At 43.3% G+C, this 12,377-nt stretch overlaps 2 protein-coding genes across 15 annotated transcripts in view; one reads left to right on the top strand and one right to left on the bottom strand.

The window, feature by feature from the left end:
* The window catches only part of TPGS2 (tubulin polyglutamylase complex subunit 2), a 48,845-nt gene extending 38,654 nt beyond the window's left edge, over positions 1-10,191 (top strand). For 5 of the 6 annotated variants that reach the window (XM_009192618.3, XM_009192619.4, XM_009192620.4 and 2 more), the window contains one exon: positions 3,058-3,625. In XM_009192618.3, coding sequence (XP_009190882.1) covers positions 3,058-3,315 — 258 coding nt within the window. In that variant the 3' untranslated portion in view covers positions 3,316-3,625. Of the gene's footprint in view, positions 1-3,057; positions 3,626-9,972 lie in introns of those variants that run through there. The other variant, XM_021929884.2, reaches the window with a different exon arrangement.
* The window catches only part of FHOD3 (formin homology 2 domain containing 3), a 486,695-nt gene continuing 484,424 nt past the window's right edge, over positions 10,107-12,377 (bottom strand). For all 9 annotated transcript variants that reach the window (XM_009192610.3, XM_009192611.3, XM_009192612.3 and 6 more), the window contains one exon: positions 10,107-10,716. In XM_009192610.3, the coding sequence (XP_009190874.1) occupies positions 10,634-10,716 (83 nt within the window). In that variant the 3' untranslated portion in view covers positions 10,107-10,633. The remainder of the gene's footprint in view (positions 10,717-12,377) is intronic.

Genomic DNA, 12,377 nt, shown 5'->3' with positions numbered 1-12,377 from the left:
TGGACTCTGCTGAGGAGAGATTGCATCTTGTAGGTGGGATATGTCAAGAGAGGAGTGTATATTTGATAGTATTGACTTCACATAGAATTCTCCTTTGTGGATAAGAATTCCCAAGACTCAGAACACAATGTAGGCAGAGGGTGGACATAGTGTATTAGTCCATTTTCACGCTGCTGATAAAGACATACCCAAGACTGGGTAATTTTTTAAGAAAAAGGTTTAATGGACTCACAGTTCCACGTGGCTGGGGAGGCCTCACAATCATGGTAGAAGGCAAAAGGCACTCTTACATGGTGGCAGGCAAAGAGAGAATGAGAGCCAAGTGAAAGGGGAAACCCCTTATAAAATCATCAGATCTTGTGAGACTTATTCACTACCACAAGAACAGTATGGCGGAAACCACCCCCATGATTCAATTATCTCCCACTGGGTCCCTCCCACAACATACGGGAATTATGGGAGCTACAATTCAATATGAGATTTGGGTAGGGACACAGCCAACCATATCACATAGTTTCTTAGACATTGTTTCATGTGCTTGATGGATGAAACTGCAGTCCAAAGCAATTGTATACAAAACTAAATTTAACATAAAAACTTCCTGTGTATAAAAGGAACAAATAGCAATAAAGTACATATAAAGGTATGTATTCTCTCAGACCTGTGCTAATACATAGCCATAAACTAAAATAAAAATTTAAAATTCGTTCCTCAATCTCCAGCCACATTTCAAGTATTCAGTAATCACATATGTCTAGTGGCTACCATATTAGTTAGTTATATATAGAACATTTCCATCATCACAGAACGTTACACTGGGCAGCCCTAGTTAGAGCAAGCATGGCTTGTTTTATATTATAATTTTCAGAATAACTCTGAAAATTCAGAAAAGCCATTTTATACTATGCTATAGTCAACAAAGAATAAGGATATTTACCTAATCTTAAGACTTTTTTTTTTTTTTTTTTACCGAAAACACAACATCCTTTTCTACTTCACATATTACTTTTGCAGCCCGTGGCTCATAGGAAAAGCCAAGGATGAGTTAGCCTGCTGCTACCCATTTTAGCTGCACAGTGGGCTGTGCAAGTTCTGAGCTTTCCCTATGTGATAGTCAAAGACCCCAAGGCAGCCCCAGCCTCTCTAGGTCTCTGCACAGTCTCCAGTATGGAAAGCTGTGGGAAAGTAAGGAGCAGGTTCTAGGTCTTCAGGATTTTCTTCATCTTAAAGCAGCTCATTTCCTTTGCCCTCCTAGGAAGCAGAGGGGGCTAGGTTTGGGATCATCCTCCTAGCCTCAGAAATAGTTGTTCAAGAAATAATATTTCTCACAGAAAGGATAAATGCTTGAGGGGATGGATACCCCATCTTCCATGATTTGATTATTACACATTGCATGCCTGTTATCAAAATAGCTCATATATACACCTACTATGTACCCACAAAAATTTAAAATTTAAAAAAACAAAAAACAAAACATGTTTTGAGGTAACTGGTACTCCCCTGAAGACCAGCGAGGTTAATTTTTCTTCCCCAGCATAAAGACTAGAAAAGAATATGTCCCTAGGGCAGGGACACAAACAGCCTGAGCATAGTTGAGTGTAAAGGAGAAACCCCATCCCTCAAGCAAAAGCTTTAAGTGTGGAACACACTAAGGACAAGATTAAACCTCTGGAAAAACAGCTCACCTTTACCAAGGTCCCAGCACCCAGCTTTATACTTTTCAACTTTATTTTGAAAACAAGGCCATCTCATGGGATAGAGACGGCGATATGGGTGGTACTTAAGGGTTTAAGTGCCTGGTGGTTCCAGGCCACATCTGCTACCACAGGTGGTTCTAGATCCTGGCTACACAGGTTCTGGGACGTGATGCTGGGGCTCTAGAATGTATGTTTATTGAGCAACTCAGTGTTCATCAGAAAAACTCTATTTTTCCTTTGAAAATTAGATTCTAAAATAGATGGCTGTGGCCTTAATAACTATCTTCACAAATAAGGTTTTTAGGCCATTAAAAAATGGTAATCCATCTTCAATATATCAGAAACAGAATTCAAGCACAAGACAAATTCAAAAATCTGTCTTACATTTGTTCACAAACACAAGTCCATATAGTTTAATTTAACCCAACAGTTAGTGAACTTCTATATGTGTATACACATGCACACACACACACACATAGATTGATCAATAGATAGATAGGTTGAGAAAGTTATAAACTACCACAACCCTTAGAATTTCAGGCAATTTTTTCTTCCAAAGACATGTGATTTTTTCATACCACCTGCTGATAGAGGGACAGCTAGCTGGATTAGAGCTCATTTCCTTCTATTGAGGCCGCATTTCTGAGGATGTGTTGCATCTCTGTGAATGAGCTCCTTTATTCTCACGACATTCCTATCCTGAAGTTGACTGAATTGCTCTATTCTGTAGCCAGTTTACCACCTGCTGCTGTGTGCTGAGTTCCAGTAAAATCACCTTGTCTAAATAAGTGTATCATCAAGGATCCCTCTTCTCAGGGACTGGATAAAATGGCTACAAGAACTGTCCCAGGCAGCCAGCTCTTCCTGTATAACTACCACATTTTTATTCAGTTCTTATTTGAAAATTGGAATTTAAAAAACTATAATTATTCCCTTGAGTACATGACAAGTGTTTTTTGGAAAGGCAACTTTATCTATTTCCTAGCCCATTGCCCTGCCCAAAAGCATCTGGCTGTTCCCCAATGGGATCGCCCTCCCCAAAGAGCAGTGAGGGCTTAAAAGCATTTTTAGGCAGGTACTATTAGGGGTGGAGTCTCTCTCTGAAGGGAAACAACATTTCTGGTTAGTTTTCTTAAAGAGAAAAAGCCAAATCCTCTGCTTAGCTGGGCCAACTGAATAGTCCACGTACTGCAGTGACCTCTCATCGTTCAGGAAAACTGCTGCTGACACAGAGGAACACAAGGTCCCCTATCACCTTGTGGCTGATTTAATGTGCTACCTGTAACGTGCTATGCATGACTCTGGAATATCTTTAAACTCTGAACCAAGACCCATGTATTCCTATTTCCACCTACACCAGATAACTTACAATATCAAAATGAATAGAAGAAAATGTGTTCACTGGAAACTGGCTGTTGAGTCCCTCCAATGGGAACTGAGGAGCTGTGTCTCTGCAGGCATGGGGACTGGCCACAAGCAAAGAGGCAGTGGCACGAAGCCCTGGAGCTGCAGTGTGTGCAGCAGGCACCAATCCAACGGCATGGGAACAGCAGTGTTGCAATCATTCCTCAGTTATGGCAAGAATGTGCTATTTTTCACTGTTAGGTGTTGCTTCTGAGAACTACAAATAAAATTCTCCAAAAAAGCGAACAGACTCTCTGTTGGCCAAGGGGACTCTAGAGAGCCTTACAAACTGAGTTCCTGACCATAACAGGATGGGAGGTCAGACACACCTCATCATACCCCCTCACTTTTGTGGTTTTAGACACAACAACTAATCAGCATTGATTTTAAAATAGACATCATAAGACTGATGGAACAACTCTGAAAATAAGATACCAAATAATAAACAGGACCTAAGGCCATGTCAGCCAAGGGGTAAGTCATGCACCCTCCCTACACTTAAAGAATAAAACAACTGGCCGGGCGCGGTGGCTCAGGCCTATAATCCCAGCACTTCGGGAGGCCGAGGCGGGTGGATCACAAGGTCAGGAGATCAAGACCATCCTGGCTAAGATGGTGAAACCCTGTCTCTACTAAAAACACAAACAAATTAGCCTGGCGTGGTGGTGGGCACCTGTAGTCCCAGCTACTCAGGAGGCTGAGGCAGGAGAATGGCTTGAACCTGGGAGGCAGAGGTTATAGTGAGCTGAGATTGCGCCACTGCACTCTAGCCTGGGTGACAGAGCACTACCAGATGCTAACTGGCCCCTTATTCTATCAGCCATAACTATGCTTTGATTGGGCAAGACATTTATTTCTGTAACTTTCTCTTGGTAAAAGGCCACCAACCATGGACTGGTCCTGGCCAGTTTCACAGAGGCTGCACACTTGAGTGCCTTCGTGTCTCTGCTTCACCTTTTGATGTATAGGGCTTAATTGTAATACATTTAAAAGTCTCCACCCCTAAGTGAACATGGGCCATATGTAACACGTTTATTGAGTACATATGCATTAGGACCACCTTCGTGAATATTCATAGCTTCTCCTGTAACCGTTGAGTATGTATACTTGGCCAACCCATTCAGCATAATTCCCTGTTCTACCCTCCTCAAAGTGCCTGTCTTTTGGTTGACCCTTTATAAGAAATAGTTTCCTCTCCAGAGTTACAGATCCTATGATTCTTTTTGTTGACACTTCTAATTATCCAGCCTATTTAATTTTCCTATACATATAATGCTGTAGTTTTAAATGTCAAAACATTCTGGAATCATTGTCACTAATCCAGTAATTAGGAACAGTCTCTATTGTCAACAACTGAACTGTGTTTGAACTACAAATCCCCCAAAATCCTAAATCTTCACTTCCTCAAGTGGATCCTCTTAAACAAAAATTATTCTTAAAGACATTAAGTAGTGCTTATTAGGAGAATAAAATGGGCTTGGTCCTCCCTCGGGCAAGTCTCAGCAATCCAAATAACCTCTCACCAATCAGAGTGGGAATGACTCTATCATCAAAGCACAAAAAAATATTTTCTACTTCTGAACCTTTCCCACTGGTGCTGAACCTACATAGATGGAGCAATGGCTGGATGTGGGATGGATTACCTATTAAGTATAATTGATGTGAAATTTGTACATGATTGCCAACCTTGAACAAAATTTTCAGTGTTCAGGAAATTTTTTTTTTTGAGACAGTTTCGCTCTTGTTACCCAGATTGGAGCGCAATGGCGCGATCTCAGCTCACTGCAAACCTCCACCTCCCCGGTTCAAGCGATTCTCCTGTCTCAGCCTCCTGAGTAGCTGGGATTACAGGCACATGCCACCACGCCCAGCTAATTTTTGTATTTTTAGTAGAGATGGGGTTTCATCATATTGTTCAGGCTGATCTCGAACTCCTGACCTCAGGTGATCCGCCCACCTTGGCCTCCCAAAGTGCTGGGATTACAGGCATAAGCCACCGCGCCTGGCCAGGAAAATTTTAAGGTACAGTGCTTCCACCCTGTACATGACTAGGCCTCGAGGACTTTTCAGCTTGGTCAAAGTAGGACTGGCTGGCTCCCCACCCACCAGGCCCACCCCAGTTCAGACTGGGCTGCATATTTTGTGCCCCAAAGCATAGCTGACTATTGATACTCAACTAGCAGCTGTCTTAAGATTTCTAAAAGAATGAGAAAATAACCAGGTACTAGTGAAACAAGCCAGGATATATCACTTCTTATCGTCTGTCCTTGGAGAGTTATTCAGTATGTCTCATCCTCAGTTTCTTTATATGAAAAATGAAAATGCAGAGTGGCTATAAGGATTCTATTAAATAATACATTATGAAGTGCTCACACAGAGATGCCTTCAATAAATAACATTTTAGCTATTTTTAGAAATCACTCAGAAAGTCCATTTTCCCTCCACAAATTGTCTAGCAAACACAACTGATTTTTCTACCACATAGACCACCTTTTTTGACAAACTGAATGGTGCATTTTAATATCATATACCTTCACTGCATTTGCAAAGGCATTTCATCCCCTGTCTTAGGCAATTTGGTGTTATTTGTACTTCTCTCTCTGATAAAATGATTTCTGATTTTAAAAATCTAGATATGGCTACAGAGTGGTAGATGAATTAAAATTTTAATTTCAGTAGATGACTCCTTCCCAGGCCCCAGGAAAGGGCCCTAAGGGGAAGGACCATGACTCTCCTTTTTCCCAGATGAATCCCAAGTGCCTGGCGCACAGTTACCTCCGTAACGGGCGCGCAGTGCACATTTGTGGTGGTTGTATTGTTTCTTAGAGGAAACTGTGAGGAATCACCACAAACTTAGTGGTTTAGAACAACAGAAATTTATTTTATCATATTTCTGGAGGCTAGCGGTTCAATATTAGTTTTATTGAGCCAAAATCAAGGTGTCGAGCGGGCTGTGCTGTTCCTGGAGGCTCCAGGGCAGCACCTGTTCCTTGCCTTTTACAGCTGTTCCTTGCTTTTTACTGCTCTTAGTGGCTGCCAGCATTGCATGGTTTGTGGCCAGGTCACTCCAATCTCCACATCTGTTTTCACGTTGCCTTTAATGTGTATCAAATCTCACTCTGCCTTTCTCTTATAAGGATACTCATCACTGAGTTTAGGGAATACCCGGATGATCCAAGATAATCCCCATATATCAGGATCCTTAATTTAATCACATTTGCAAAGACTTTCCTCAGAAGGTAACATTTCTAGGTTCCAGGGATTAGGACCTGCTACTGTTAGATGGCCGTCATTCAACCTGTTACAGTGGTATTTGGTGATACACCATCTTACGTGTATCCATGAACACAGAAATAGTGGATTTGGGAGCCATGGACAATGTAGAGGCCACTCACAGACCAGGAGCCTAGAAACCAAGTCTCCTACTCCTGGCCCCTGTTCTTCCCCACTGCACTGTGTTAACAATGGACTTGGAAGAAAACGAAACTGGGTCATCAGCCCTCCAAGGCCCTGTGCACCCTCCCACTCCACCCCAGATCCTTAAGTTATTTTTTAAACAGAAAGAAAAAAACCTTAATATTCCAAAGAAACCCAAATCCAAACACCTTTGAAAAGTATTTACCTTTTTTTTTTCTGGCAGTTTTGTAATTTCAATACATACTAGGACATAGGTGCTAAGACACAGGGGCAAGAACATCTATGGTCATTACCAGGCAGATGAGGAATAGCATCTTATAAGTATAAGGTACTATTCACTTTCATGCTTCTTGAAGGTCTTTTAGAAAAATTTAACATCCTGAATTAAGAATTGCTCATAGAGGCCGTCAGAATGAGTGGCATCAAGAGAGGGGAAACAAGCAATAAGAAACACCCCTTAGTTTCACTAAAAACTAATGAACCACTAAGTTTAACAACACAAATTGATTTTTCTTATCGGCTCTTCTACGCCTTTTTGATGGATCTAGTCCCCCAGTGGGATTTGAATAATCCAAGAGGAAGAGCAGGAATCTGGAGCAGAAGGTTCTAGAGCTCCCAGGACTCGCTGGCACACCCTGACTGCTCCTTGATATTTGTGGACAGGGCTCTGGGTTCACCTCTGTCTCAGCATGTCTGTCCTGCCACTGAGCTGGCAGGCATTTCTGTAGGTGAAGAAAAAAGAGAGAGGTGGCAAGAGCTGGCCTTCCAATGTTCCTCCCATGTTACTGGGCATTTTTCCAACGTTCATTTCATTTCCAAATGTTTAATGAGGGACTCAGTTGCCACTGCCTCATGGCTTTCAGGGCAGGCAAGGAAGCAGCAGAGATCTCTGGGCACACAGTGTGAGGGCAGCTTTGCTCAAACATGTCCTAGCTGATCAGTTACCTGATAGTGATTAAAAACCAGCTCTGTCTTGGGGAATTATTATTGGGTTTGCAAAGTTCTCAAAAACATCATCTTCAGTCTCTAACTCCCACTCCATCTCCCCCCAACAAAAAAGAGAGAGAAAAATACCCAGTGATTTCCATACTATCTTCTCATTAGAATCGGGGGGAAGGAGATGAGAAGATCTTTTAAATGTTCCAAAGTCCAGGCCACCCTTCACACCAATTAAACCACAATCTCTGGTGGAGGGACAGAAATATCAGTAGTGCTCAAAGTACCCAGGTCAGTCCGATGTGTAGACTGGGCTGGGAACCACCACCCTATCTTATTCCCATACTACAGTGGCACTATTCAAGCTGCTGGACCCAATAAAAGAGACCCTATTTACTTAGCTGTAAGCAAGAAATTAGTTGACCTTGCTTGCTGCTTCTGAGAACTTTTTGATCCCTAAAACAAAATTAAATTAGGTTTATTCAATCACTTCCTTCTAAATGTGACCTTCCGTTCTAAAGCAACAATTCAGCAGAATACCAAGGACTCTCAGGAGGACATTGACATATTTGTTCACTAAACAGTGTGACAAAAATGCAGCTTTTTTGTCTGTGCATCATTATCTCATGTCATACAAATATTCCAAATCTGCATTCAGTGCCAAGCAATAGGCGAACACTCTCACAAACTATTAAACCATAAGCAGAATATTGGACCTGTTATTTAGAAGCATATGGAAAATGACTATTACTACCCTATGTATTCTTTTCAGTAAGGTGATTAAACTCAACAGTCTATAATGTACAGCCCCAACTCTTGCAAGTTCTAGCCTCTCCTGGGGTGTTCACATCCATCATGTACTATTTGACAAATGTCTGCTTCAACAAGCTCCCTGTCTCCGTAAGAGGGGTTAGAGCGGAGAGGGGAACACAGGCACAGAGGCCTATGGGGAAAATATATTATCTTTGGCTTTTTAAGCAATGCTACTGCACATTGCCTATAAATCACATATCCCCAGATTCAGGAATGCAGACTCACAGAGGCTTTTTTTTTTTTTTTTTTTTTTTTGAGGCAGAGTCTCACTATGTCACCAGCTGGAGTGCAGTGGTGTGATTCTACAACCTCTGACTCCCTGGTTCAAACAATTCTCCTGCTTCAGCCTCCTGAGTGGCTGGGATTATAGGGATGCGCCACCACACCCGGCTAATTTTTGTACTTTTAGTAGAGACGGGGTTTCACCATGTTGCCCAGGATGGTCTCGATCTCCTGACCTCGTGATCCACCTGCCTTGGCCTCCCAAAGTGCTGGGATTACAGGTGTGAGCCACTGCACCGGGCCTACAGAGGTTTCAAAAGTGGGACAAAGATGGAATTAGTGACCTGATGATTTTTCAGCCCCTCAAAATCCCTGCTGCAATGGTTTACCTTTCCCTGTTTTCAGAGACAGAGGTTCCTCATAGGGGACCATGTGACCCCAGGCCAAGGGGCTTATGGAGGGTATGACCACCACCTGGGCCTCAGCCCCCTCAGTATTGCTATACAGTTGCTTAGAGCCTCTCCTGGTGCCTTCCCCTCTGATCTTAGCTGTTGATGACCTGCACTTGAGAAGCATGCATAGTCATGTGCCACAGAGCAGTGATTTGGTTCACTATAGACCACATATATGCCAGTAGTCCCGTAAGATTATAATGGAGATGAAAAATTCCTATCACCAGTGACATTGTAGCCGTCATAATGTCATAGTGCACTGCAGTACTCACGTGTTTGTGGTGATGCTGGCGTAAACAAACCTATTATGCTGCCAGATGTATAAAAGTGCACAGTAATGTCCCAGGCCTTCACATTCACTCACCACTCACCTGCCCAGAGCAGCTTCCAGTTCTGCAAGCTCCATTCATAATAAGTGCCCTATAGAGGTGCACCTTTTATCTTTGATACTGTATTTTTACTGTACCTTTTCTATGTTTAGGTATATTTACAAACACAAATACCACTATTACAACTGCCTACAGTATTCAGTCAGTCACATGCTGTATGGATTTGTGACTTAGGAGCAACAGACTGTATCATATAGCCTAGGTACATAATAGGCTGTACCATCTAGGTTTGTGTAATGGTCTATAATATTTGCACAATGATGAAATTGCCTAACAACACATTTCTCAGAACATATCCCCATCGTTAAGTGAGGCATGACTATACTAAGTATGCGATTCTGCGGCTCTCTGTACACAAAGCTTTACATTTCCATTTTGTTTTGGTGATTTAGTAAATTTTTTGAGAAAATGAATTTTGACATAAGAGGCCAGTGAGTGAGTTGTGGAATAGTTCAGATTTGTAAACTGCTGCTCTCATTTTTGCTTCCACATCACGATGGGGCAAAAAAAAAACACACAGGTAAGGTGATAGATGTTAGGTTAACAACAGCTAACATGTCCCATAACAAGGACTTAGGCCCAATTATAAAAGGAGTTCCAAAGAGCACACTGTTGATGCTACTCACTCTATTAACAAAATAGAGCCCACAGGATCTGAAGGCCGTTCCAAGCGAGGGTGCTTCTGATGACACTGAGAAGAGTGTTGCCATTCTGAAGAGGCGAGCCTGCGGAACTGTTTAAGGTCCTGTTCCCAGGAGAATAAAAGTTTCTCATTATGGCATTAAACTCTATTTATTTAGTATTTGAAACATGGTGTACATTTATGTATTTGTATAAACATTTGGTACATCTAAAATCCACAACTGGTAAACAATCTGTGCTTTCTTTTGTGTACAAGTTTGGGGTTTACATCTCGATATTTTGGTGTTGTGGAGACTCAGTCTGTGAAGCTAATCAGATTGCCTCATATTATCGTAATAACTGTGACAGAAGTGATTTGCTCCTTAAAGGGGCTGTTCCTTGCCCAGAAAACGTGTCACACTTTGGAACTAATAAAACCGGGTGTCATGGAATCAAGAAAAACACAGCTGACACGATGGAGAAGGTATGTGCAGGGGACTCCTGGAGATCCAAGTCAATGCGTAGCAGGCAACACAAGCCATGGGGTGACACTGGGAATTGAGCTCTCCCTTTTCAAACTGTTGGATGTTAATGTCAAGTCTCCCCAACCCCACCTGGAGAGGTTTCATCCAGCAAGAGCTTGCCTTCTGCTCAGCACACTCCTGGGAGTACCCCATGAGTGTCACAGCTGCAACTCTGAGGTGCCCACCAAGCCCAGGGCTCTGGCTTCTTCCGGGGTCAGGCCGCTCTTCAGGGTTCTTCGCACTGCAGTGGTGGCGCAGGCCGCAGCCAAAGGGATGAGAAGAAAAGGAAGTATGAGCAGCAAGGCACGGGGCAGTCAGGACCCCAGTCCCCCCTTCTCCCCAGGGACTTCCAGAGAAGCCAGAGGGTTCACACTGCACCTTCCTGCTCTTGCTGAAGTGCCCTGCAGTCTGTCTGCCAGGGCAAATGTTTGGGGCTACACAGGCTGGCCTAACAATGCCACAGGTGCTGATCTGGAGGGCCGCGAGGAGTGGTGGGGGCACTTATAAAGAGGAGAGAAAGGAGGGGCTCACCCTCACGAGGCTTCTGAGAAGGGGGTACAAACTGCACAAGTGCAGAGGGCAGGAGAGACCTCAGCATCTGCCCCGTATGAGGAGTGTATCAGAGCTGGGAAGGTGATTCCAGAGAGGAAAATGCAAGCTCCACTAATACAAATGAGGTGAGGCAACCAGTGCACAGCGAGGGGTTCTGCAAGACCCAGCAACCTCACAAATCCAAGGGAGGACCAGCAATAGCTGGGGACATGCTCAAGAACCATGGCCCCCCAGAGCAAGTTCACGAAGCCAGGGCAAGGGGCAGCAGTGAGGACGGATCTCTCCATGAGTACTGTGGGTCTTAGCCTCAACTCATTAAAAGGCCTCTAGAGACAATAATTAAAATAACCAGTGGCTCCTCGAGGAATGGAGGCTAAGGAGCAAACTGCCAAACTTATTCTGGGTAGAATTGGTCACTGTTTTCTATGGAACACACAAGACTCAAGAAGGGCCAATGATCACTCTCACAGGGGGTTGCCGTTGGCAACTGGAGGGATGCTCATACTTAACTGACTTAGAATTGGCTTGTGTTTAGCTTGGCATGATGGTATTCCCATTGTTTAGTATTTCAATTTCAACATCAAAATAAAGGCTGGATAAGGGTGAATGAGGAGGTAGCTGCCTCACCCAAGACAAGTCTTCATTTGAAAGGGTAGCTGATTACATTTTCCTTAATTTACAAATTGTATTTGACCCACTGTGCATTTCTTTAAAGGTCGCACAGAGTTTGGGGTATTCATTTTCAGAAGAGAAACGTTATAGATCTCCCTTCACTCTAAATCCCAAATCAGCCAGAGTTCCTGAGATGACCAGGGCAGGCTGTTGATCAAAGTTCAGAGAAAGTAAGCTCCCCTTAATGTCTCCCCATTTCCTTTGACAATTCCCCTCATCCACTCCCTAGAGGCCAGGGCCCACCTCATGCATCTGCAGGCCACACCACGTGGTCTGTGCCTCCCCATCATCCCCTAAACAAAGGTTCACTCAGCCTGTGGACAAAAGATCTGAAAGACCTATGTCCATGGCAGAATCAATGGGGACTAATATCTATTCTGAAAATAAAGGGCTCCTTCTCTTCCAGGAATCAGCACTTGGAACAGGGGTCAACATCATATCCATCAGTTGGTCAATCAACAAGTGATTTATTGAGAACGCATTGTGTGCTCAGCATTTAACTCAAAGAATCAAAACACTTACAGACATCAAGTATGGATTTTTAGAGAGACATGGGATATGTGGTGAGAGGTTCTCTCAAATCGTGTCACTGCAACTACTGTATTTCCAAGCCTAGCTTTGGGCCCCAGAGCCATCTATCCGTAGCTATTCTTGCACTAGCTACTACTTCCCCTACCC

Source organism: Papio anubis, chromosome 19 (genome assembly GCF_008728515.1).
Source record: "Papio anubis isolate 15944 chromosome 19, Panubis1.0, whole genome shotgun sequence".
Lineage (NCBI taxonomy): Eukaryota > Metazoa > Chordata > Mammalia > Primates > Cercopithecidae > Papio > Papio anubis.
This window is presented reverse-complemented; position numbering and strand designations above follow the sequence as displayed.